The following is a 27,283-nucleotide window of genomic DNA, read 5'->3' as shown; positions in this document are numbered from 1 at the left end:
TGGTAAACATTCCAGCAAATGGTGAGAAATTTGAAATGTTAGTGGATCATATCTTTTCAGTGAAATGAAGATACTGACGAATCCATTATAATTAGTGCTTGGTTTCACTGCCTTTGTTAAGTTAGGGAGAGGAAAATGCTGAATTTCTAATGGAATTGAAAGCTAAAGAAAAATTATGGCCCCATTTTTACACTGCCTAAAATCAGTTGCTCAATTAGTATTAGAGAAGCTGAGTTTTGAGATTTTCTCAAGATCAGTTTAGGAGATGCCTTTGAATCAATTATTAAGTAAATAATAGAGTTTTTTCTTCAGGTTTTCTCCATATTTCTCTAATTGCATAATTTTTCGACTAATGATTTCTCACCATCTTGAAAATTTTAAAAGCAAACTTCTATCTGGGACACACGATTATTTTTATTTGACATTTGATTGTTAGAATGTAACCTTTTTATAAATCCTTTGAAGAATAAACACAGCCTTTTCATAAATGGCTTAGATTTGTTGTAGGTAATGTGATATTTTGTTTAACAGGTTCCGCTTTAGATCTACATTTTAGTGATATAAATGTTGCATCCCTAGATAAAGAACTAGAAGATCAAGAACCCAGTGACCTTGGATTAACAAGTAAGAATTGTTCTTATATTCTAATATGATAGGTTTTCAATGTTATCTCTTTCTGAATGCAGCTCTCATCATCCCCCATCCCCTCCCAGCATTGACAGGGGATGTATATTTAGTGTGCATGGAAAATTTGATTCTTCTCATCCCCCTCTGTGAAGCTCCTTTTTTTTTTTTTTTCCCCTAGTTAACACTTTTCTTTTCCTTCCTTATTTTTCTTAATTTCTTTGCATCCTCTGTACTCTTGCTTCCTCTAGACTTTCTGCCTTTCCTCTTTGTTGCAATGTGTCTAACCAAGTGCCTGTCATTTTCTTCACCCAATTCTGTAATCACTTGTTACCACCCTTTCCATTAAAGGAATGGGGTTGCTTATGATGTCCAGCCATACTTACAAAGGGCCAAAATTCTAGCTTTTACTAACTACAACAGTAAAGGTACATTCCTTTGGGCTGATAGGTGTCTCAATGTGGGGTGGAGTACAGTGCCTGGAGTCAAGAAGACCTGAGATCAAATCCTGCCTTAGTCACTTAATGGCTGTGTGACCCCAGGAAAGTCATTTTACCCCATTTGCTTTGGTTCCTCTTCTGTAAAGTGATCAGGAGAAGGAAATGTTAAACCATTCCAGTGTCTTTGTCAAAAAAAAAAACTCCAAATAAGATCTCAAGGACATGACTGACACAAATGAACAACAAAATCAAAAATGATGAGTCACCATGGAATGTATCAATTTTCCAGCAACCTTTTTTCATTGGATGATGGTGGTGAAGATGGAGGCAAACAGGAATAATGGGAAATTAAAGCCCATACAAATTAAATGTATACCCTTTGGATCACACAGAAATAGTAGAAAGTAAGCCCTGGCCCATCTCCTGTCATAAGCTGCTCGGGGCTTCATTTGATTAAGAAGTCAAGAAACCAAAGAAAGTTACTGAGCTTTAGCCAGAAAGAGCCTTGTTTTCCTACCAGTAACAATATTCTAATGCATAATTCTAATATGCAGGCCTGTGGGACAACAACAATTTCCAGAGCTTGTGAAGCATCTGACAAAACTAGCAATTCTGCAAGAATTAATTTTTTATCTCCCTAAGCCTTCTTGAACCAAGGAAAATGGCAACTCCAGGTTTATAGATTTACCTGGGGATTAAGTTCTGCTCAATAATTGCAGAATAGAATCTCTTCTCTGATTTTGGCACTTAAAAATGTTGTTGTCTCTCTAATTCTGGACAGTAGATAAGGAAGGTTTGTAGTTTATAACAAAATTGACAGTAAGGAGAGAAAGAGTTCCTGGAGTTGAATTAGAAGAAAGAGTAGCTCATATTTTAACATAAATAACTTGATAGCAATAGAATAGATAATTTAATGGTGATATAATTTGGCAATCATTTATTAAGTCCCTACTTGGTATAAGACACACTATATTAGCTGCTGGGGATACCAAGAAAACTACATAAAAATAGCTCATGCTGTCAAAGAGCTTATTATTGGAGAATTAAAATATGTATCCAGATAAGTAAATACAAGAGAGTTTTGAGGAATGAGCAGTCACTTTTAACAAAAAGAATGATAAAGGCTTTTATTATCATAGGAGATGGTACCTGAGTGGATCTTTGAACAAAGCTAAGAATTCAGTTAGTGATGAGGAAGTGAGTATATTCTAGGCTTGAGGGACAGTGTATAAAGTCACAAAGGTAGAAATCAAATCCTGAGTTTGGCAAACAATAAATAGACCAAATCTGGATAAATTTTGTAAAGGAGAGTAATCTGGATTCAATTGAAATAGATTGTCTGGAACCAGCTTATGGGAGACTTTAATTCTAGGTTGAAAAGCTTATATTTCATCTTAGAATCAATAAAGAATCACTAAAGATTATTGAGCAGAAAAGTGACATAAGTTAGATTTTTTTTTTAGTACCAAATTATTCTGATGATGACTGTTTTGTAGTATAGTTTGAGATCTGGTGTTACTATGACATCCTTCCCACTTTTTACATTATTTCCGTTGAGATTCTTAGCTTTTTTTCTCCTCTAGTTGAATTGTTATTCTGCATAGTTGTTTAAAATAACTTTGTTAGTTTGCTATGTAAATTATTTTCTGTAGTATTTTTTTTTATTTCATTGGCACCAATCCATTAATAAACAGCTGATCTCTACAGTTATTTAAATATGTCTTTATTTCTTTAAAGATTGTTTTGTGGGTGTACCAAAATATTTTCTGTTTGTGTTTTGGAAAGTGGACTCCCAATTATTGTATGTATTATATCATAATCTTGAATGGAATTTCTTTTTCTGCCAAGTTTTGTTGTTAATATATATTATAATAATATAATACATATTTCTTTATAGAAAAACTAATGATTTTGTGGGTTTATCTTATATCCTTATATTTTGATGAAGTTATTTCAATTAATTTTTAATTGTATTTCTAGGATTCTCTAAGTAAGCCATCATCAATTAACAAAAGCCATAATTTTGTTTTTATCTTGCCTCATCACATCATTTCCCACAATTTTAGTCACATCATTCTTTTTTCTTGTCTTACTGCCATTGGGTAGTCCTTCTATAGCTACTTAAAATGATAGTCATGACATCTTCTGATCTTACTGTAAAGCTTCTTTTATCATTTTTCCATTAAAGATGTTAGCTGCCACTTCTAAAATGATACTCTTAAAACTTGGAACACAAGGTTTTGCAAAAGTGATTAAAGAAAACTATCTTTCCATGTATTTGGAAAAATAAAGTACTACTAGAATCTCTCAAAAAAATAAAATGATACTCTTAAGTATATGATACTAAATAAATGATACTCTTTAACTGACATTAGCAAATTAGTTTTCATATAAATGAATAGTGTAAAATCAATGCAGTTAAAATTAGAAGAGGAACAATTGACGAGGGAAAATTTTTATAGCACAATTCTGTCGAAAAGGTATGACATTCAAGATATACAGAATATTGATTGATTGATTGTGTGTGTGTGTGTGTGTGTGTGTGTGTGTGTGTGTGTTTAATGAATATAAGGATAAAAACGAGGCAGTTAGATGGTGCAGTGACCAGAGTACTAAACTTGGAATCAAGAAGGCTTGAATTCCGTTGTGGTCTCAGATACTTAGTACCTCTGTGACCTTTGGAAGTCATTAACATGTATTTCCCTCAATTGCAAAATGAGAACTGTAGCCCTTAACTTCCAGCCTTGTTGTTAGAATCAAATAATATTGGTAAAATATTTAGCATAGTACTTGGAATGGGCACCATATAAATGATTAATTCCTTCACCCCCAATTTTCTAGTAGATAAATGATCAAATCATATAAATGTTCTCAAAAGAAGAAAGACAAGGTATCAACCTATAGAAAAAAATGCTCTGAATAGTTAATTGTAAGACAAGACTAATGAAAGCAAGTCAGAGGTTCTGATGTACAGAGGGATGCAAAGATAATTTTTGGAGACCGTGTGGAAAGACAGACATCTTGATACATTGTTGATGAAGCTGTGAATTGATTCACTCATTCTGGAATGCCTCTTATATCTGTAACCTAAAAGTCACAAAATTGTGCATGCCCTTTGTCACCAAGGTTTCACTACTAGGCATATTCTCTTAGATCAAAGAACAAAAGGACCCATATATAATTTTTTTTTAATTAAAGCTTTTTATTTTTCAAAACATATGGGTGGACAATTCTTCAACATTAGCAAAACCCTGTGTTCCAATTTCTTCCCTTTCCCTCCTCTCCTAGATGGCAAGTAGTCCAATATATGTTAAACATGGTAGAAATATATGTTAAATCCAATATATGCATACATATTTATACAATTAAAGTGCCGCACAAAAAAAAAAAAAAAAAAAAAAAAAAGCAAAATAAAATGCAAGCAAACAACAAAAAGAGTGAAAATGCTATGTTGTGAACCATACTCAGTTCCCACTGTCCTCTCTCTGGGTGTAGATGGGTCTCCAGATGGCTGAGCAATTGGAACTGGTTTGAATCATCTCATTGTTGGAGTGCCATGGAAGCATCTTTTCTTGGTAGAAAAAAAAATTGAAACTAAGGAGGCATATATTAATGGGATAATGAATGGCCAAACATATTATGATATTTGAATGTTAATCAAATATGAATGCAACATAAGAAATTATGAAAGGGATGGATTTGGAAAATCTGTAAAAAATTATATGAACTTATGCAGAGTGAAATAAACAGCTCCAAGAAAATAATTTATACAATGACTACAACATTGTGAAGGACTACAACTGGACGATTTTAAAACTATGATTTATTCTGTGAAACCAGTGATAAATTATGCTTCCACTTCTTGACAGAAAGTGATAGGATATATAGACATAACAAATGTATGGATTCATTTATTACAATAGAAGACTTTTCTTTTTTAGGAAGTTCTAGAGAGCAAAAGGAAGTTCTAGAAAAGACAACAGGAGTTTTAAAATTACTAAATTAAATTTATTGCGTATTGTTATGACAGCTAAGAAAAACAATGTAATCTTAGTCTGTATTGAGAGACAATTTCTGAGAAACTGCTTGATTCACAATACTATATCTCATATTGTTTTCAGATCTGGGCATTATATTTATGGGAGTAAAATTGATAAGCTGAAGAATGTTCAGAAGAGTGTCCAGGATGGTAAAATAGACTGAGTTCATACTATGTAAGGAATGATCAGTTAAAGAAACTGAATATTCTTAACATAGAGTGAAGTCTCAAAACAATGGGAATATAATGACTAACATTTGTCTTTCAGCCTTTTCAAATTTCTAAGTTCACATGGTTAGTGGGAAGAGTTTTTCTCCTGTCCATCCCTTGCTCCCAGGAGACCATTCCCTCTTGATCATCTACACTGGATTCAATGATGCCTCAGTTAGTAGACTTCAGACTAGCTTGTTCTATGTTGCTCAAAAAAGGTGTGCTGGTAAATGGTTTTAAATAACTAGTTCTTCAAAAGTATGCCTTTATTACACACTTTAAATTTTAACTTGCATTATTAATATTTTCTCTATTACTTTGTTAGCTCTAACCAACAAAACAATAAATCAAATTGTAGTGTTGAAAAAAAAATTACTATCACTTGGAAGAGATATTAGACTTGTTCTTTTTGGTCCCAGAAAGCACAACTAGTAATAATGAGTGGAAAAAACAAAAGAGAGAAATTTAGGTGGGATGTGAGGAAAAATTTCCCAATAATGAATTCTATCCAGAGCTGGGATCTCACCTTGGGACATGGTGGGCTCTCCCTTAGTAGAGTTCTTCAGGCAAAGGCTGGATGAATACTTGTGCTGGGCACATTGTAGAAGAATTATTTTCCATGTTTATGAACTTCCAGCCATGAAATTTAAAAATTCCACCAAACATCTGTGTTTTCTTAACTTGGCTATCATAGAACATATATGTGTCTTCTAATGGAAAATTTAGCCACAAGTTCTTTGTTTTAGACACAACAGTCCTTTCTTTTGCTGCAAATTATATCTGCTCTTTTTTTTTTTTTTTTTTTTTTTTTTGGTCTCTTACATGTGTGTTTATACTTTCCACCAGTTTACCATGACTCACATCAATTCTTCCATTTTATTCTATGACCTTAATTCTTCTAAAAAGCATATCAGTTTAAGTTAACATTGTGCCTCCCCTACATATCTTAAGAACATTAAAAATTCCTTGACTAATGCAATAACAGATAATTTTGACTGTCCTCTAATTATTAAAAAATATCAAGTAAGGCATAAAGCAGATGATGTATGCTTACTAAAGATTACCACTATCATGGTGAATGGCCATCACAAAATACAAAATGATTCTCTATTAAATGCTCCAAGTTCTCCTGAATAAAATATAATCACTGAAAAGAATTCAATTAATTGTCTGCTCAGGAAGAACTAGACAGAAAAAGAATCCCTAATGTCCAGACTGCAATATGCAGTTGGACAGCCTGTAGATCTGGTTCATCAGTACATACAGCTTGGATAGATAAGTGCATAAGAATAATGATCTAGGCTTTTTCAATGGAAAGGATAAGAGTGGATAGGATTGCATTTAAGAAATTGCAATACATGGGCCAGCTGGGTGGTGCAGTGGATAGAGCACCAGCCCTGAAGTCAGGATAACCTGAGTTCAAATCTGGCCTCAGACATTTAACACTTCCTAGCTGTGTGACCCTGGGCAAGTCCCAATTGCCTCAGCAAAAAAAAAAAAAAAAAAAAAATCACAATGCATTTTCAGTGATCTGCAGGTTTTTCCCTAAAACAAAAAGTGATCTTTCTAAATATTCTTCTGGCAGTGTTTTCTGGCTACAAATGATAGAATACCAAAATTTCTGTTAACCAAAATTGTAGATCACTTAAAGGGCAAAATATATGTGCATGGTGAATATAAATAGATGTTAAATAGATTGTAACATCAATAATTAATTATGTGTAAAAATAGTATGAAACATGTCATCACAGAGATGTTTCACTGGAAAGCAGTTGATCAATCATATCACAGGAATGAAGGATAACAGACTTCCTATAAAGGGTTATTAGGAATGTCTGAATAAGAATAGCAATAGCACTGGCAAAATCCCTAGGTGTGGAGTCAGAGAATCTAAATTCTAGCCTTCTCTATGACAGTTAACCTATTTGATTTTGAGCAAGTCAACTTAACCTCTCTTAACTTCAAAATAAGAGAACAAAGAGATTAGATTATATGACCTCAAACATCCTTTTTGTGGCTTATTTTTATTATTTTTGTGGCTTATTTTATTATTCTCAGTTCCATGTATTGAGAAGGTTTCATTCTGATGGCTAATATACTTTTGATGAGAGTTCTGTCGGTATATGTATAATCTCATCAGGGTTAGGCATGGGGGAGTACCACTTGGCCTTTACCAAGGAAATAACATTCTCTTGACATCCATCCTGAGATAGGCACTGATCAGATAGATGTAAAACACCTTCACAGTGTGGAAGGACATTTGGTACTTAGTGGAATTGCCATCTTATGTAAAATACAAGGAAGGATGCTGTGAGTAGGAGGAAAGGATAGAAATAGCATTGAATTTAGTGGAATCAGAGAATTGAGTTTGAATCCTTCTATGCTAATTATCTTTATAACCTTGGGCAGATTACTTAATCTTTCTGATCCTCAATTTCTAAATTTGTAAAATGAAGGGATTGAACTTAATGATTTCTTAGATTCCTTTCAAGAATTCCAACATATAAGAGAGTAACAGATTAGGGCCTTTCTATGAGATCCACAAGTCCAAAGTGAAAGAAAAACTTGATCCTCATAGAATATATAGAAAGGTCTTCTTTTTTCATGATTTCTTTTTAGTCAGCTAATTGGCACAGTGGATAGATCACTGGGCCTGGAATCAAGAAGGCCTGAGTTCAAATATGGCCTCAGACACTTACTAGCTGGGTGACCCTGGGCAAGTCACTTAACTCTGTTTGCCTCAGTTTCCTCATGTGTAAAATGAACTCCAGTGTCTTTGCCAAGAAAATCCCGGAGTAATAAAAGTCAGACATGGCTGAAAATCATTAAACAACAGCAACAGATTTTTTTGTATGAAGGAATGATTTGTATTAACCAGAGTGCATGACAGTGTTAAATAAAGTTATGTGGTGTGTTACTCCAGAACAAAAGAAATAAATTTATTTAATTGGTGAATCTTTTTTTTTTTTTCCTCTTAGGAAGGAAATGATTCTTAGGACCTGAAATTAAAATTTTGCTCTACTTCTTAATGCCTGGATAATGTTGGGCAAGTTACTTAGATCCTTCAGATCTCAGTTTTCTCATCTATAAAATAAAGGAATTGGATTTAATTAAGGTTTTTATGTCATGAACCCTTTTGGCAGTCTAAGGGAGACAGAGAAACATACAGAAGAGGAGAGGAGAAGAAAGGGAAGAAGAGGGCATGTGCTACAAGTAGAATCTAAGGAAGCAAATAATTCTAATTCTGGAGATTGGCTTGTTTCTTTTCAGTTGTTTTTGATGCACTGACTGCATATTTCTTAAATGTATATGAAGTGTTGTATTGACAAATATGCTTCAAAATATGTATTATTATTATTATATTAGTCCACCTCAAGCACATACCTTCTTATGCCTACCACATACCAAAGTTGGAGATGTTAGAACCTGATACATTTAGTGATAAAGAAAAGACTTCTAGAAGACAACTCCTGATCCTAGAGGCTGCCTCCCTAGATCTGTTTGAGAGAGTCTGAGGTCTAGGGATTTAGGTCTGTCACTACTTGATAGGGAATCTATATTTATCCTGGTTACTTCACTCAGTGACTTTTTTTCTTCCCCTCATCCTCAGAGGTTGGATGCCATTAGTGATTGCAGTAGAATGTACATCTTTAATCATAACCACCGAAAACTTGTTTTATCTTCCACATGAACATCTTGTGTTGGTACTCTGAATCTATGTTACATCTCCAATCTGATAAAACTTTTTTTTTTCCCTTTCCCCTAGGTCAAAGGTTACTGGGAAGTTCAGCTCCTGTCAATATTCCAGGTTCTCTTCCCCGTTCACCATCTTTGCATTCATCATCATCTCTCTCAACCTCCCCACTCAGTTCCTTGTCTCAATCATTATCTCAGCCTCTTATTCCATCCACTATGACTCCTCACCAACAGCAGCCTCAGCATTTGAAATCAGAGCATAATGTTTTAGGCACTTCAGCCTCTTCCCATAATTCTTTAGGTAAGTCATTCAAAGATTAACTTCTTGTGTAAAATGAAAAGGGAAGAAGATCAGTGGACACTCAAAAGACGAAACTCATCTGGGTTAGAGAAAAGTTCTCAGTGTAATGGATTACACATTTTCTCTCATCCTAGTAAGACCTTTTTTCCGGAGCTATAAAATTCAGGTTGATGTTATCACTAAGCTTCCCTTAGTGTAGGTTATTTCATCAACTGGCAAATTATTTCCAGGTGTCTTATTAATCTTGCTACAAATTGATGTCAGGAGTTGACAGGGTAAAAAGTTTTGTAGTTTTTATATGTGTGGTCACAAGTGTTCTTGTCAAAATGCAGAGAGTGAGCCTGACAAGTCAATCATAGAAAGCAAATTAATTGTATGTATAAGTCAGTGGAATTGGCAAGAACAGAGAAGTGGTGCAGGAGAGCCTGGATTTTGATTTGTTTCAATCTAAATAATAGTGTTTAAAAAAAAAAGGTTTAACTACAATAACTCATTTATTATTTGTGCTAATTAGATGTAGGTTGAGAATAGTCATAGACACTTTAAAATTTCATTTTCTTTTGCCACTTCAAACTTCTAAACAAGCAGTTGAGATCTGGGATAATAAAGAAAATGGCAGATCCTAATCATCACTCATATACCTGTTATACACGTGCCCCCTTCCACTCCTGAGAGCTTTTCACAGATCTGCTACTGACCAAGGGAACCTTTAAATTCATGAACTTGAAAGAATTGTAAAAATTCGCATGCTCTCCCCACCCACCCCTTTAAACAATCTGAAAGGTCTAATAGGCAGGTTCCAAGCAGAATCCAACCTAACTTGGTGTTTTGGTCCTCTGGTATGGTCTGAGAGTTTAGCAAGTTTTAACCTAATAAACATGTTCACTTCCAGAATTGTTTTGTAGGAGGCTACAGAACTTCTCAGCAAATACTCAGTTAACAATGCCTATAGAAACTTGGCTTTATAGAAGAATACATCTCAACTGGGTTTTCAGCATATGTCCAAGATGTGAAATTTCTATAAACCTAGCTTTGGTTGTGCAATATTTTTCAGTCTTGGCTCTGACATTTCTCCAACATGACATATTGTTTCCTTATAGACACGCAATTTTGTGTTTCTGTATCTGTTCTGAATATATTCACTTACCTGTTTCATAGTGGGAAGAGACATGTCATTTTTACATTTTCTAATTTAAATTCTCTTTGATTTGAGTTATGAAGGTTGAACATATTCAAAGGCCCCTCAATTCTTATCATCAAGTTTGGTGAGCAACTAGGAAATGACTCGTAGGTGATATCATTGATATATAAATAAATGATTTCATATTTTAAAGATTGGTTACCTCTGAGTTTCTGCTTTGAATATCAGACAGTGGGGTTATAGATTCTCTTACCAGTTAAGATGCAACAGAAATTATACTTTAAGGTATTAAATTATTTCTCTATATAATTTAATCTTCATATTAACTCTAACTGTTGACTGAGATATAAATTAACTTTCTAAACAAATTTGTATTTACTTTCATTTCCTCCTTATTCTGACAGGATTAAATGGTGTCAATGGCAGCATCTGGGATTTTGTAACTGGGAGTTTCTCTCCTAGTCCTTCCCCTATATTGAGCACTGGAACTGGCCCTTCAGCAAACTCAAGTGCTCATGGCACCGAATTAGCTCGAGTCAGGAGGGAACTTGATGAAGCCAAGAGGAAAATTAAACAGTGGGAAGATTCTTGGCAACAAGTAAAACAGGTAATGAACAAAAGAGAAACAAAGTTTTTCTTTGTTTGGGAGGGATTGGGGGAGGGGGGAGAGTTGCCTTACATTGAAAAGTATTCTGGGTTTGTACTTGGCTAGTCTTTTTTTTTCTGTGAGGTTCAAATAACTTGTGTACTCTGTGTGTTTTCTGTTTGTAATAAATATCCATTAAAGATGCAGTATTTTTCTTTTGGTTTGCTTTCAGACATTCTGGATAAATTGTCTACATTATTTATTTCAGGCTTGTGATGCATGGCAGAGAGAGGCCCATGAAGCAAAGGAACGTGCTAAAATAGCAGATACTGACAAACAACTAGCATTACAGAAGAAGGAAGAAGTTGAAAATAAATTTAAACGGCTACAGGAAGAATTTGAAAGGCTTGGTTTATCTTCTAAATTTCCTGTTCTGAGGAGCTATGGAGACATAGAAACCATCCCTTTACCAAAGCTGCATTCATTACAAAGTCAGCTGCGTTTAGATTTAGAAACTGTGGATGGGGTAAGTATTTGCCCTCTTCTATTTGTTTCAGCAGAGCAGGGGGGACAGTGTCTGTGGAGGCTTTAGAGGTAGCAGTGTGCTGGCAATGGATCCACAGGACTGGCTTTGGCAAGACTGGATGGACTCTCCCAGGAGTGTATCCTGCTGAATTTGTGCCAAAGGTGAGGCAGTAGGCAACAGGCACAAAAGTGGGGGAGGATGATCAGCCTCAAGGCATATTGGTTGGCTGGCAGGGGTGGGTTTCCAATCAAGCATCTTTGGGATTTGAGGAGAAGATTCAGAGTGTTTGGTGAGACTAGGCAATATTTGAGCCCTTAAGAGTCAAGGAATAACTCCTAAATATTGGCTGCTTGTCAGGCATGAAGTTAAAACTCTGGAAAGGAGTGCTTTTATGACTTCTGTCCTTGGCCTGCCTGAGTTCTTTTGAAAGTATTTTGACTCAGATGTAGTTATGACGAGAAAATGAACCAAAGAGACTATATATGTATGGTTTATTTTTAATGTGCTGCTTATCAGTAAAAAAGATTATCCTCATTATTTTCAGCCAATGTAGTCATGCAGTTTTATCTTTCCTATTATGTCTTCTCTGTCCTTATGGGTTTTCTCAATTCCCCTTTCTTTCCCAACCTCACTGTATTTATGTATCATTACCTCCATGCCTCAGTAATTCCCCTGCCTGAACAAACTTTACCAGTCACATAGGTTCCAACTTAAGTCCCACCTCCTTCCCCTTGTGGTGAACTACTTTCTCATATTCTGTTTACTACTAGTCCTATACTTAATCATTACTTAAATGTTTCACATGCCTTGTCCTTTTACCGTAATCTACTTTTGAGTAGCCTGAAAGCAGGAACTGTATCTTAAGCTTATTTGTATATTCCCTGTACCTTACCACAGTCCCCAGCATAGGGCTTTATAATAGCGTTGTCCTTCAGGTAATTCTTATAAAATGTATGAATAAATATTTTGAAAGGCTACTTGTGCATTGGATTCTGAGATTAGTAGTTAGATTGATAAGGGACATACTACATTCTAAAATCTCTTCTGGGAAATCAATTCTCGTTACTACAGGTGATCTTTCAACTTCATTCAAAAAAATGTGTCGTGTGCCATGAACATGATCGTAGTATCGTCCTGCAGCCCTGTCAGCATTATGTCCTCTGTGAGCACTGTGTGTCTAGCCAGCCTGAATGTCCTTACTGCAAGGCCCAGCCGATCAAATGGTGACCCCTGGCCCTGGTACTCAAGGCTGTAGCTCTGTGTGAAATGGCATCTGCTATATCATGGTAACTAATTAAGGACACTATGTTCCTAGTATTTTATATAAAGACAGATGTAGTAGTTCATTTATTAGTGACAGACTGATCACAATCTGGACCTCCAAGGAGATAGATAATGGTAGTTTTTTTTTTAATGACTATTATTTGACTGCCTTTACATATTGACTTCTTTTTACCAACCATGTCTGAATGTTTCATGGCTACTTTGATCCTCAAAACTCTTAAAAATACACACACACAGAACCAATATGTCTGCTCAATCCATTCAGGTTCTCCTTCTGAGCTAAACATAGTCAAGGTGTCTATTCTGAATGTTGTTTGGTCGGGATTGAAAGTATCTCTCTATTACATGAATAGGCAACCTCATTGAAAAATGTCCCATGGAGCATTCTAATTCATGACCTGTTGGTGTGTGTATTATATAAATCATGCCAGTATTTTGGAATCAGTCTAACACTACTGTTTACTAGGTTATTAGAAGAAGTTTGATTCTTGTGAAAGCACTTTGTTAACAAGGGGGTTTAGTTAGAGGTTATGATGTTGTTTTAAATTGCTTTAAGCTGCTTTCTAGGTTTCATGTTTTTTTTAATATACGATAATATGAAGCTTTATATGTGTACTGTGAACTTAAAATATTTCATATCAGTTTATTATTGTTAAATCATAGTATGGTAAATATATTGTTAGATTTCATATTCTGAAATTAGTACTTATTAAATGAACATTTATCTAGTAGTGAAAAACTTGCCTAGGGTTTTTACAGTTTTCAAATTAAGTGCAAACAGATAGTATTTATAAGCAAAGAGAGTGATTATTGAAAGGCACATATACTTAAGCATTTAGATAGGTTTTTAATTTTATGAATGGAACTAATTTTCCTAAACATGTGCATTTGCACATATTCCAATTGGAGTTTTGTAATCTTAATGAAATGATTTTAAGAGAGATCTATCATGCATTTATATGATCCATGGCCACTTTTTCCAAGTGCCTATATGCCTTGCAAAAGAATTGAAGGAAACAGCTTACATTTTTGTTTTGTTCTTTTATCCCTTAAAAATGTGCAAGACAATTTGATGCTAACAAAATCCTTACCTTTCTGTAATGATAGCAACTCAATATAATATCTTGTAAGGGATGTGACACTAGAATTTTTTAAATTAAATTAAACTACACAGCTATGTTCTGGTGATCAAATTTACCTAGATCTTTAATCAGGCAATGGTGCTTTGTAATTTTTTAGAGATGTTGATAGTCATTCATATTTAACACTGACCGTTGGGAGTATGCAATTCAGGAGAAATCATTTACTGTATGTTAACACTGTATTTTGTTACTTTCATAGAATTAGCTTTTGGTATAGGAAAATGTTAACAATGGTGGTTTTATTCTACAAAAATAAGTGTGACACAGGTACAGCTGACATAGAAAAGACCTTCTACTGTGTTACCTAATTTGTATGTTCAATTATTGTTCTCAACATAAGTTCATTCATGTGACCAGCAAAGTTTAACTTAATCTCTTTAAAAAAAAAAAAAGTTTTGAAAATGAACAAATCCAGGCTGACACCATACCCTTTTGACTCTGGCATATGGCTGTGTGAATTGGAACAGTTACAAGAGCTGGGGGCTCGAACAGGAGATTGGTCCAAAGAACAGACCTAATTTATAGGGACTAGACTCAGCACATTTTTGGTCAGTAGGCCCTAGATGGATAGAAGGGAGGGACCTCAGTGACAGAAGAGACATGATTGAACCTGGCCTTTCTCTCCCTCATTACAAAGCCTTTTCAGCACAGAGAGTTACAGTATAGTCAATTATAAGCCAGGGAGAAGAAATAAATCAAACTCCATGTCACTAAGCTGAGGGTACTGATTGAGGAACAAAGACAGAAGCCTTTCTACATTAAGATTTGAACAGAACTTTAGAACATTATCTGATGAGGATTAACCTTGATTGTTCCAGGTCTGGATTTGGACATTTTCCCTTATATTAAACATTTGAGAAAAATTGCTTCACTTTACCCAGACTTACTTTATTCCTGGCAAAGCAGGTTGTTGCCTCCAGACAATTAGATCTAGGTGGTGCTTATAATAAGAGCATTTTTTTTTTGATTCACCAAGTGGAGACTGGGAATTGGAAGACACAGAGGGATAGACCAGGAGAGTTGAAGTGGTACTTGAATAACCAAGCTTTGCTGTGAATATCAATGGACTTCTGTATTTGTGTGGGCTTTGCCAAAGACTTTTATTAAACATTAATAGCATTTTTTAAAAGTGCAAAGTGACTAGGTAAGAATTTTTAACAGTGACCAAATTAGAATGTATTGTAAGGTAGTATATGTATTGATTTTTTTAAATGTTTTAAAACATACAACTGATTTTAGACAATGGTTTTATTATCTTAATATAGAAGAATGTGGCACCACAACATTCTGCAGCTATTGTGCTAACAAAGGTAACTATGTACTTAGTTTTTTTTTAGTGAAGTTTTTTGTTTTTAATTGTAGTGAGATGATTCCAATTTATATTAAAAAGTGGTCATATGCCTCAATGCTTTTAGTTCAGTACTTAGATATTAAGTATATTTTTGTGCTACTGTTTATCACTGTTTAAAATTCTTTATTTTTATTAATATTTATGCATTTGTTTCTCATTTTAGGCCTTTTGGCCTTTTTGGAGTAACAGGACAGTGTTTTATTGTCTATAATTGACTTCTCAAATTATGAATGAGTTAGAACAATTAAGCTTTAGATCTTTATAAGCTAATGTGGTCAGTTCTTTTTGTTGAATTTGGCTAATTCTCAGGAGATGACTTATCTCCAGGGCTAACATTCCTATAGTATCTCCTTCACACAATGAAGAGAAGATAGAGGCTGGGCTCTTCTCAAAGGCCCTCCATATTAAGAAGCACATTTGGCATAGGGCCTGGATTTTTTGGTAGTAAACACCTGTATTGACTCTCTGTAGGAATAATTACTGATAGTTTTTCAGTGTGAGAAGAGTTGCAGGTGTGTGTCCTTATGTTTCTGTAGCATTCATCATAGACTGAAATTTGAGTTTTTAAAGACTGGGAGGAAAAAGGAGAGACCAAAGAAATGTACCTGAGTGAAATTCCCAGAGTAAGCGGCCTGGTCCTCGGTTACATGCTATTATTCTGGCAAGTTCCCTGGGTGTGCTGAATGAACCATTTACATAAAAAAAGAAAGAAGCTTTCTCTGTGCCACTTTAAGTCTATATTTGTGTTTCAGTTCCTTAGAAACAATGGGACCTCCACAAGAGCAATTTCCAGTCTTTTCCAAAGTGATATATTAAAAATATCCAGTATTTTTAATACTGGAAAGTGCATTTGTTATATTTAATGGAAATATGCTCAAAAGGGAATGTTAACAGGTTTCATTGGCTTGAGTAAACCTGCTTAAAGAGAAACTGTTTAACAGATACAAGACAATTTCAACAATATTAAATATAGTCTGCTCATTGTTCCCAGTTCTATAAAGTTGAATTATCCCAGTGCTCATAGGGAAGAGCAACTCACAAAAAGACCATGTGGCAAAGAACAAGTTGAGAGTTTTTGAAGTGAATGCTATTCAGGTCCCTGTGTTCTCTGTGGATTGAAGTAGCCAGGGAGCAGAGGAGATGAGAGTGTCTCAGGGTGGGTTTCACAGTAAAGAACTCTTGTTCCACAATTGGAGTGCTGGTTTCAAAAGGAGCTTGAGCTTTGTGTTTATAGATATGTTCAAATTATTCCATCATCATTTCTGTTGCTTATTGTCTTTTTTCATCTATCTAGTGTTAAATATTGGTAGTAATATTATTGTCACAATATATTTGTGTAACTGTGGTCAGCATAAGACCTTAATTCAATATGGACTTTTCATATGTATTAATTTATGAAAGCCGCTAATATGGTTTGAGTGTTTAGATGAGAATGTTATTGTGAATGGAATTTCCTTAACCCAGAAGGTAGTATTTATAATGCATAATCATTTACTTGTAATGAATTGTTTAAAATTGTTAACACTTGTTAAATTTTTTTACACTATAGCATTTATGCAATGGTTTACAGAATTCATGGAATTATTTTTATTATCAGTATGGGAATTAAAATTTTGAATCTTTATTTTGTCCTATGTTTCATTGGGAAGAGAGAACCCTCCTTTCTAAGCTGAGGTATTTACTTACACAGATAAGGTACTGAAAATTAGTTCAGCAACCAGTTCCCAATCCTTCATCAATAAGTTACTTCATACATTCATTCATTTATGGGATATTCCATACTTTATTGTACAAAATATTTACTTTTTCCTGTAGTGTTTTTATTCTTTGCCTTAAACTTTCATTAGCACCAAAGAGCCTCAACTTTGCCCTATGAATGTTGCTCTCTTCCGAGTTTCTATCTCTTCCTTTCTATCATCTGTAGGCAAGGGAGCTTACTTGGGTCTCCAAGGTCCTCTTCGTTTACCTCATGGTTTCTTGAGATGGAACAATGGGATGTCCGTGAAAGAGAGGAGGTAGTTTTCTAGAACTAGGTCTAGTAGGGCGAGGGTTCAGACCCCCAGGAGCAGGAGCACCAAAGCAACTTTAAAGCTAAAAGGTTGTGTGGTTCTCTCCCAGACAGAGGTATGCCTCAGTATAGAATGCTCAGGCCTTCTGCCTGTGAATTGTCATGGGATCATTTGGAAGGCCAGTGTCTCCTCGAAGATGCTCCAGAGCTGTGGTACTATTCCAAACTGGGGAACTGATTGCAGCTTTCTTGTAATCCAAATGTTCAGAACCAGTACTTTCTGTCAAGACACCACATAGCAGGCACATTTCATTTTTCTTTACAGATTATTCTTCCCCACTAGTGCCCTCCCAGAAGTGATGGCAGAAGGACAGAACACACAGAATTTGAAATGATTAATATTTGTTAAATTTGTATATAATTTGCTTGTTCTTCAACAAGAGTTATACATGGAAAGCTTAAAAAAAAACAAACACAAATTTACCTCTGTCCTTTGTATATGCAATGTGATTCTGAGTTAGCAAATCTTTCAGTCTTTTTATTTCCTTGGAAAGTTCCTCATGTTCCTAAAATGAAACATTACATTAAGATTACAGATAGAGATCTGGAAAGAAGCTTACAGGTCATACTCTCAAAACATCCTCATTTTAAAGATTAGAAAAATAAGGTGCCCAAGGTCTCCCTGACAGTAATTGCAAAGGCCAGAATTGAAAATACAGGACTCCTAACAGTTACCTTAGAGGGATAACAAGTCTTTAAAAGTCTTCATTTATAATCTGGATTAACTAAGGTTATTTTCAGACTTAAGCTCCTTACCCTGCCATCACTAGGGATTGGTGTTCACCTCAAAGATTTAACTAGCTAGGAAAAATGGGGGGAAGGGAAATGAAGAAGCATCTACTAAGCATTTTGTGTAAGCACTTTACAAAATTGATCCTGATAACAATACTGGGAGGTGAGTGCTATTATCGTTATTCCCATTTTATAGCTGAGAAACAGTCATACAGGGGTTAAATAACTTGTACAAAATCACACAACTAGTAGGTGTCTGAGGTCCAAGTCCAGTACTCTCTCTCAATTATCAACTTGTTGCATGGTACAATTGTCTATCACAGTGCTATTTTGTTGTAGCATTCATTCTTTTCCTAATCTATAATTAAAGTCTCTATAAACTAGTGCTTCCCAGTCCACGATGCCCTGCAATCTTTTCCCCCAACCATTGAGGATGTACATTTATAAGAGCAGACATCTTCCTCAGATGCTTTTGAGAAGAGGCACAGAGGGAACCTGGCTTCTTCAAGGGCATACTCATGTTCTATTCCAGTTGAAAAGGTTTTGAGTCCATTTTCTTGGTTATCTGTGGAATATTAGGACTAGTCTCACTGGATGAATGGATGGAGCTGTGTTCTAATCCCAGCTCAGTCACTAATTAATCTGGGCCATGGTTTTCTGAACTATAGAATGAATTTGATAAGGTAACGGTAAGATCTCTTTTCAGCTCTAAATTTATGATCCAAAACACAGATGACAAAATCGCTGTTCTAGACAATAAAATCACCTGGAGAGTAAAACTTGCCTTCAATCTTTCTTCAGATTCACATTTTTAAAAGCCAGTATCTATAAATAGTAGTACCTATGCAAAAAAATTCATAGTGTGGTATAACAGAAACCAAAATCACTTCATTTGTGGTTTTTAACTATGTGACTCCATTTGTGCCCAAAAGGGCAGAGATTGCCCTTTTCTTCTCCAGCTCATTTTACAGATGAGGAAATTGAGGCAAATAAGGTGAAGTGACTTTGAACAGGATCACAAAGCTAGTGAGTGTCTGTGGCCAAATTTGAACTTAGGAAGAAGAGCCTAACTCCAGGTCCAGTGCTCTGTGCCTTACCCATCTTTGTACTACTCTATGTACCTTATTACATTTCTCCAAGGTTTCAAATTCAGGACTTTTGGCATCGCCTTCTAAATGTGCAGCCTCCTTTTCTGTTGAGGCTTTTAAATAGCCTGCTTCTTCAAACACCTCTTTCAGCAGTTTGTCATATCCCTGTGTTTAGAAGAAGAGGACACAGTTCAAAGAATAATCTCTAGAGTCAGTGTGTTTTAAATAAATAATAAAAGAAATTTAATAAGCCCAGGCATTGGTATGGAACATCTCAGTATTTGACACTGCTTGTGCACACAGCCTGGTGGGTGAAGTTTTCTCTCCTACCTGTAGGGTAATTAGTTCATCAGCAAGAGACTGTTCTGTTTTATCCCACTTTTGCTGTAAATTCTCTGGTAAGGTTGGATACACTGGAAGGAAAAGCAATATGCTTACTGGTGGTACCCAGCAATTACTCAAGTAATGCAGAGGACAAGAGCTAATGATCACCAAAGCTTTACAAGAGTTCATTTCAGAGTAAGGTTTTGATATCTAGTCTGGAGGTCCCAGTCCCCTTTCTCATCCCCCCTACCACCAGTTACCTAGCAAAGCATGTGGGTGGCAAACCAGAGGTGTCTCAAAGGTTAGAGAATAAACACAAGTGCTTGGTTCCGATACTCGGGCCAGTTTATGACTTTTTCCACAGGCAAGGTCCACCTAAAGAATGTAAAATAGGAAAATATTATCCCCAAAGCAAAGCCCCTATTCATTGGCTTTTGAAATAAATAAATAAATATGGAGTTGCTTAGGCCCTTTCTTCTACAGATGAGGAGAAAGAAAAATACAGGGAACAACAGCTAATGTAACTGAATAGCCAGAGAAATTCCAGTGAAGTTTATGTTTAGCCCTATCAGACCTATTCTATGACTGGTGCATTTATTTGTAGGATGACTCATCTAACTTTATTAACTCAGTATAAAACCCATATCCTCTACTTAGCACTTGTGAGCTAGCCAGAGAGCTCTTTCTGGTATTTACAGCTTAATTTACCAAATCAGAAGAAGATAGTTAAACGGGAAGACAATGTTCTACTCTTCCCCATATAAAAATATCTATATGACTTGTATATTATTTCAAAAAAGTGGGTGTTTCTGTATTTGTTCGTATCTAGAACCTTACTAGCAAAGGGCTATCTCTTTGCTAGATAAAGGCACGCATTGTAAACCAAATCTCTCCTGCTGTTTCTATGACTGACAGTTGTATACTCCTGGGTTTTTCCCCAAATTCTTAACTAGTTTTATTTAGTTAGCTAGAACTAAAACTAACAAAAGGGAAGAGTGGGAGTCTCTCTTCCTGTTACACTCCTCCATATGAAGAGCTCAACAATGCCTGGCCTGTGATTGGTGCTGCTCTGTGGAGTCCTAGAAGCAGAGGAACTCAAGCCCTTTTAGGACACTGTCCCTTAGGAAAATAAAAGAAAAAAAGGACCTGGGAAGGACAAAGATTCCCATCAGATTATGTCTCATTTAGCATATACTGTTCTGGACATCAAAGTAAGTACCTTTGTCTGCCTGTTCTTAGACCCACAGGAATCTCCATCTCTCATCCACATGCCAATAAATGTGTTGTTGAAAATTTCCCATTCATCCCAAATTCTGGGAAAAAATAAATAAAACCCATTACGACTCAAGAATTACTTGTATCACTTATTATTATATACACATAATCCATGAAAAACTGAATCACTAAAATGAATGTCTAATACAAGGTATCAATGAATGATATCCTCAAAACATCAGTGCTAAAATTTTACCCAGAAAAGATAATGCTTAAAAGCCTTTTAATACATTTCAAGAGCCCTGTAACTTGGCTCATACCAAAAATGACAATATGGTAGAACACTACAGCCTTGAGCAAATCAATTCTCTTTTAAAACTCACTGTCTTCTCTTTAAGTGAAGGGACTAGCTATTTTGCTGTTCTATCTTGTCCAACTCTTCACTGCCCTATGGATCTGTCCATAGGGTTTTCTTGGCAAAGATACTGGTGTGATTTATCATTTCCTTCTCTAGTGGATTAGGTTAAGTAACTTGGCCAGGTTCACATAGTAAGTGTCTGAGGCCAGATTTGAATTCAGGTCTTCCTGACTTCAGGCCTAGTATTCTGTCCAGACAATTAGCTGGGCAGATTAAAATCCCTTCTAGTCCTCATTGGTTTCCCTCAATAACAATGGACATATATGTAACATATTATATTTTATATAAGTATATTTTAACTTTTTTTTTCTTTAACTTTTATTTCTACTCCTAGATATAGTTTATCTTCTGAGAAAAAGATGGAGGTGAGAGAGTGGTGAACTTTCCCACAGATCAAACAACCACTTGTTGACACCAGCTAGAAATTTGCAAAAGTTATTCCCATCTTACAGTTTAAAAAAAAGGCTCTTTTTCTTTATGTTTTCCATCTCCAAAATGGGCTGGAATGGGGAGAGGGAACATCTCATCATTTACCCTGAACAAGAATTGACTCAGTTTTGGGAACAGTAGAGGTTCTTTCAAAAGGGAAGGGGGGGAAGGAGGCAGAGAGCAGTGAGCTCACCCCAAAATTCCACTGTAGGCATTCCAACGGAAAGTCTGTTCATGCTGTGTGACATTGTGGAAGGGACAGAATTCATACTTATACCTGGAAGGAAACACAAGGGTCTTGAATCATAACATATCCATGTCTATAAATGCTCTGAATTTTGTGCCTTATCACATTCCCTATACTCACATGGACTCCACTAAACTGAAACACTTGCCAGAAAGCCTAAAGAGATGTGCAGGACCTGAGAGGAGGGAAAGGAAGAGAGATTTGAATTGATCCTGAAGACACACTGTGTTGATTAAAAACTATGTCATAAAAAAAATTAGTCTCTATTTCATTCAACTACCATTTTCACTTCCCACTATCAGATGGGAAGTTTCTTTTGTACACAACAAGAGGTAGGCTCACTCCACATGCCTCTACAGAAGTCCAAACATCAAGGCCTCGTTTGGGCCCATGACACGGGGACATATCATTTTAATGTAACTGAACCTGGCTGAAGTTGGAAATTGGAAAGAGAGTATATTTTAACTTTTATTTCTACTCCTAGATATAGTTTATCTTCTGAGAAAAGAGATGGAGGTGAGAGAGTGGTGAACTTTCCCACAGATCAAACAACCACTTGTTGACACCAGCTAGAAGCAAGATTCTGATCTTTGTCCTAAGGGATATGCTAAATGAGAAAACCTTTTCCCTCAAGAGGTTCTTAAAAGGCAAATGGTTCTCCAGCCTAAAGGACCAGGGGAGTTATTGCAAAAGGTTTACAAATCCATATGTATAACAGTTATCACTAAAATTCAGTACAGTGAATAAGCAAACAACTATCTGATGTAGAATGAATATTACACATGTAATATGATTTTTAAATGCATGTGATGGTATTTTGATTAATAAAAAAGAAATTCATTTAAGAGGGTTTCTAAATTCAGATTAACTTTTTTGTTATGTGTTTTCTACAGCAGGGTGGGGTGCAGTGGTATCATAAATTTTTTGTTATTAAAAAAGGAATTCTTATATAAAAGTTGATAAACTCAAATGGGAAATTCATACTTTAAAGTTCAATTCTTGATTTCCATTTGTCTGGTAACACTTAGATCAGACTCAATACTAAAAATTAGTTTACTTTCCTTAAGTTCATAGCAATCAACTATTTGTGGAGTAGGTACATAAGACTTAAGACTCTTCATTTATATGCCACCACAGAGTAGCATGATCATCTATTCACAACACCCACTTTTTCTGTTTTTCCTTGGCCTATTTATTATTGAGCAATCAGAGTCCATTTTATACTTTTTATTTTTTTATAGCCTGTCTTCTAAATGTCTAGGGCTTAGTCCTTACGTCTGGTTTGGAGTCCTATCAATATATGTTTCATCCTGGACATTTCCACCTGATTTACCATTATCATCTTAAATACAACAGTTAAAAAAAATTAAAACTATAAATTCACCCATCTTCAACCTGTCTCACTTATAAATTCCCTAACTCTCATCCAGTTGCCAAGGCTCGAAATCTCAATCTTTCCCTTTCATATCCAATCAATTTCCAAGGAAATAGGTTTTACCTCCATCTCATATTCCTCTACTCTTCTGTTACTACTTTAGTACTAGGTCTCATTCTCATCTACTTATAATAGCATGGTAACCTCCTCCATCTTACGTAACTTGTCAGATTTAATATTCTGAACATACAGCTTTGATATGTCTCTCCTTACTCAAAAAATCAATACCTACTTATTATAGGAGCCATCTGCTAGTGGCTGCTGGGAATCTGCACAACAGATCCCTTCATGGGAGAGGATGGTAAGGAGACTGAGAGACAGTTGCATTCTCTGCCCTCTCTCCTCTTCCCTCTGCCTCCTATTTATTTCATTCCCAATTCACAAGCAACATGTGTGTCAGTAAAGGCTGATTTGCAATTCCTTCAGGGAGAATTAACAAGTCCCTTCACACTTAGGTGTGGTTCTTAACACCTACTCAGTACCATAGGTTAAGGTTTAAATATTCAGTGACACTCTTCACATTCCTTTTTCCATTACTGTCCTTTATGAACCCTCTGCTCTAGGAAGATTGGACTGCTTGATGTCCTCTGCACAGCCTTCATCTATTCATCTAGTCACATTATATAACACTGTGTTAAGTGCCTTATAATTACTATCTTGTTTGATCCTCACAACAACAATGGGAGTTGGGTGCTACTGTTATCCCCATTTTACACATGAGAAAATCGAGGCAAATATTAGGTAACTTATGTAGGATCACACAGCTAGTAAGTTTCTGAAGTCATATTTGAATTCTGACTCCTTGCCTAGGTGCCCTGTGTTTCTCCCTACATAGCTTAGCTTATGCTGCTTCTCCCATTTATAAGTCCTGTTTTTCAGTGTTCGTGTCAAAAGCCTACAGTGTACTGTTCACACTACACGTTTAACTCAGCATATGCTACCTAGTACTATTATCTTTTCAACATACATACTCTTTATGGACACATATTCAGGACAGATAGGCTAAGGAGAGGGCAATCTCATTTCTGTAACTAGTACAGTGACTTCCACATATGGGATATGTCATTAAAAGCTTGGTGATGATGATGATAGTGGTAAAGGCAAAGTAAATCAGCTTAAGTTTTAAATTTGCCACAAATGATCCAGGAAGAGTTTCCTAAAAGCAAACATTTTTGGTGCTAGAAGAACCATTACTATAAGAGGTCATCCAGTTTGATCCTTCTCATTTTACAGAAGAGGAAACTAAATGTTGGAGAGGAGGAAAGAGATGGCCATTTCAAATAATATGAGTTAGTAATTCTAATAACTAGGGGTTTCTTAACCTGGGGGAGCGTGACCTTCCTTGTTTAAAAAAAAAAAAAAAAAGCCCTGTGGTGTTTGTTGGATTCAAGAAATCTACACCAAAGTCTTTTCAATATTATGTACACTTCTTTCAATAATACATGCAATATACTACAAGGTAATAGGGCTTGTCCATTTATTGCCATCACCTTGGGGTTCCTTTAAATACCAAATTCCAAATATGCATATAAAAAAACAAACTGATTAGAAAAAAAATCCAAACAACTTTTTCAAGATGTCTTATACAAATGAAATTCATAATAAACAAAAATTTAACAATATACATAATTCTTGCACACTAACCCATATCATCAGCTACAGGACATCTTTCCTAAGGTCAAAAAGACGAGAAAGAGATGGCTTCTAAAACAAAGTCTAGATGCCCCACATCAGTTGAAATGCCTCCTTTCCCTATATCCCTAACTACCCTTACTGACCCAACTACAACTAAAGATTGATGCTAGGCTATCATATTGGGCCTCTCAGATCAACATCCCAGGCCCAGTCATATTTAGCTAGATGGAGGAAAGCTCACCGCTAGTCTGAACTGAAAAGAAGCTGTGTATTATACTTACTTTACTTTGGCCTTTTCTGGGTTTCTCCAAGAGGAAAGGGAAGTTCCTAACCAGGCTGGGGAAAGCTGGGAGGGAAGTCATAACTCACCTGAGGCTGCTGATGGGTCTCTCTTGGCCTGTAATCGACTGGTCTGCGGTAAGAAGGGGTTATTCAGTCTGTTAGGGAAAATACACAAAGCTGGTCAGTAAGCAAAGAAAACTGATATGGCTCCAGGATTTGATAACCCCACTCCTTAGAATCTATCACCTCCTAGTTCTTCAAATCTTGCTTGGAAAGCTTTTCTTAAGTACAGTTTTCCTCCAGTCAATTCTCCCTCCTCAGAGATCCCCTGGTCCTTGTTGTATGGACCATACATATTTTCCAAACATTTACTGAGGCAGAGATGTGACAAATGAGTAAAATAAAGCCAATAAGGACGACAGTGTTAACAGAGGCTTAAATTTTATAGAAAATCTAGTCTTACAGTCCATCATGGTAGACAGATGGTAGTAAGGTGTTTGGGAGCCAGAAGAACTCATCTACTATGGCTCATTCTATAGGTGATATAGATATTTTTGCATTGGAGAAGGGATCATTTGTTGCTCGAAATGCACATGCCTGCAAGAAATAATTGTGATAGCAACTCACTTTGCTCTAGAGAGGAGTTAATGAAACAGTTCTCACAACTATTTCATAAATCAGTGTTATTCCCATGGTCTTAATTGGATGCTCGCTCCAAAAAGTACAGAGATTACATCATAACCCATCCAAGTCTTCTCATCAAGGAGGATTCTTGGACGAATTTTTTGATAAATCTTCCACCATTGCCTAGCACAATATAAATAAAACATTGATGTTTGTTTTATTCGAGGAGGACCCTTCTTTGGGTCCTTTCAATGCTATGTAACCACCTTTCAATAATGCATGTCCATAACTTTTTACCCAGAAGTCTTGTTGGCAATATACTGCAAAGTAATTCCATTTGCAACGTACTCTCCCAATTCTCTAGGTTCTCTGGTATTTTGTTGCTTCTAAGATACTATTACATCATTCACAAAGCAAAAAACTTTTTCGTTGGTCTTAAAAAAATGATTCAAATCATCTACTACTAAATTCTGGGTCCACCTATACATGGGCAATGTCTCCCTCCTCATGGACCGCTAAAAATACTCTCTCTGAAGTGGCTCTGCATTTCCCTGAGGAAGCACTACAATACTGCAGGACTCAGAGTCATCTACAGAGACGTGGAAAACCGAACCACCTATCGGACACCTTTCCTCCGGAAACTGAGTGGGGTAGCGGGGTAACCCATCGGCCCGCCCAGTCACGGAGCATCTCTCTCTGTTTCATACGTAACTTGATACTGATAATCACATCACCGAACGAAGCAGCTTGGGGATTGTTTCTTTAAAGGAATCTTGAAAGCTCTTACTATAACCCGCGGAAGGGAGCCTTGAGAGACTCTTCATCCCATAGATTGAAACGTTCTAGGTTTTTAGACTTAACAAACACAGAACCTTGCGATCCCTTGGCCCGTCGGAACGGCTCTGCCCCTGGAAATGCTGCGAAGAGGTGGGTCTGGCGCTCTGAGCTGCCCCTACCGGAGTGGCTTTGCCTAAGTCACTGACCCCCTCCAGAAGTGACAACGCTTTCCTCCCCCTTGGGCACGGAAAGCTCCTCGTGGCGACTCCGGCCCGGGGCGGGGAGCACGCGCGTCCCTTACCCGAAGGTATTCGGCTCCTCCACGATCTTCATTTTTCCTGCGCTGGCGAGGGCTGGGGATGAAGAAAATAAAGTGAGGCTGGATCCCGGGCGGGGGTCGCAAGAGGCTGCGAGGCCCCGAAGCGCTCGGGGTCCCCGGGGTGTGAATGTTACTTACTGCGCGGCCCCAGCCATAGCAGCAGCGGCAGCAACAACACAGGCCCCGGGCCCGGGCCCGCCCCAGGTCCCGGACTCGGCTCCATAGTCCTCGGCCCCAGAACGAATAAGAAACAATCGTCACGTGGACATAGGAGTCGATCACGTGAAACCGCGGTACCGGAAGCTGCTCAGACGCGCACGCGCATTGCTCCAAAGTGGGGGGGCAAGGTG

General features: G+C 36.5%; 2 protein-coding genes across 7 annotated transcripts in view; one reads left to right on the top strand and one right to left on the bottom strand.

Moving 5' to 3' along the window:
- The window catches only part of UNKL (unk like zinc finger), a 143,186-nt gene that overhangs the window by 114,320 nt on the left and 1,583 nt on the right, over window positions 1-27,283 (top strand). For 3 of the 6 annotated variants that reach the window (XM_051969412.1, XM_051969408.1, XM_051969413.1), the window contains 6 exons: window positions 532-624; window positions 9,080-9,310; window positions 10,856-11,058; window positions 11,306-11,563; window positions 12,635-12,849; window positions 15,255-15,299. In XM_051969412.1, coding sequence (XP_051825372.1) covers window positions 532-624; window positions 9,080-9,310; window positions 10,856-11,058; window positions 11,306-11,563; window positions 12,635-12,790 — 941 coding nt within the window. In that variant the 3' untranslated portion in view covers window positions 12,791-12,849; window positions 15,255-15,299. The remainder of the gene's footprint in view (window positions 1-531; window positions 625-9,079; window positions 9,311-10,855; window positions 11,059-11,305; window positions 11,564-12,634; window positions 12,850-15,254; window positions 15,300-27,283) is intronic. The other 3 variants (XM_051969410.1, XM_051969409.1, XM_051969411.1) reach the window with 3 other exon arrangements.
- Window positions 17,100-27,245, bottom strand: GNPTG (N-acetylglucosamine-1-phosphate transferase subunit gamma). Its single transcript, XM_051969422.1, has 11 exons — window positions 27,072-27,245; window positions 26,916-26,967; window positions 25,301-25,368; window positions 21,982-22,036; window positions 21,808-21,891; window positions 20,772-20,865; window positions 19,813-19,927; window positions 19,559-19,641; window positions 19,262-19,393; window positions 17,833-17,914; window positions 17,100-17,628 (listed from the first exon to the last, which is right to left on the bottom strand). Exons 1-11 carry the CDS (start codon window positions 27,154-27,156, stop codon window positions 17,486-17,488), a joined length of 993 nt encoding a protein of 330 aa, XP_051825382.1. The 5' UTR covers window positions 27,157-27,245; the 3' UTR covers window positions 17,100-17,485.

Source organism: Antechinus flavipes, chromosome 1, assembly GCF_016432865.1.
Source record: "Antechinus flavipes isolate AdamAnt ecotype Samford, QLD, Australia chromosome 1, AdamAnt_v2, whole genome shotgun sequence".
In the NCBI taxonomy this organism is placed as follows: Eukaryota; Metazoa; Chordata; class Mammalia; order Dasyuromorphia; family Dasyuridae; genus Antechinus; species Antechinus flavipes.
This window is presented reverse-complemented; position numbering and strand designations above follow the sequence as displayed.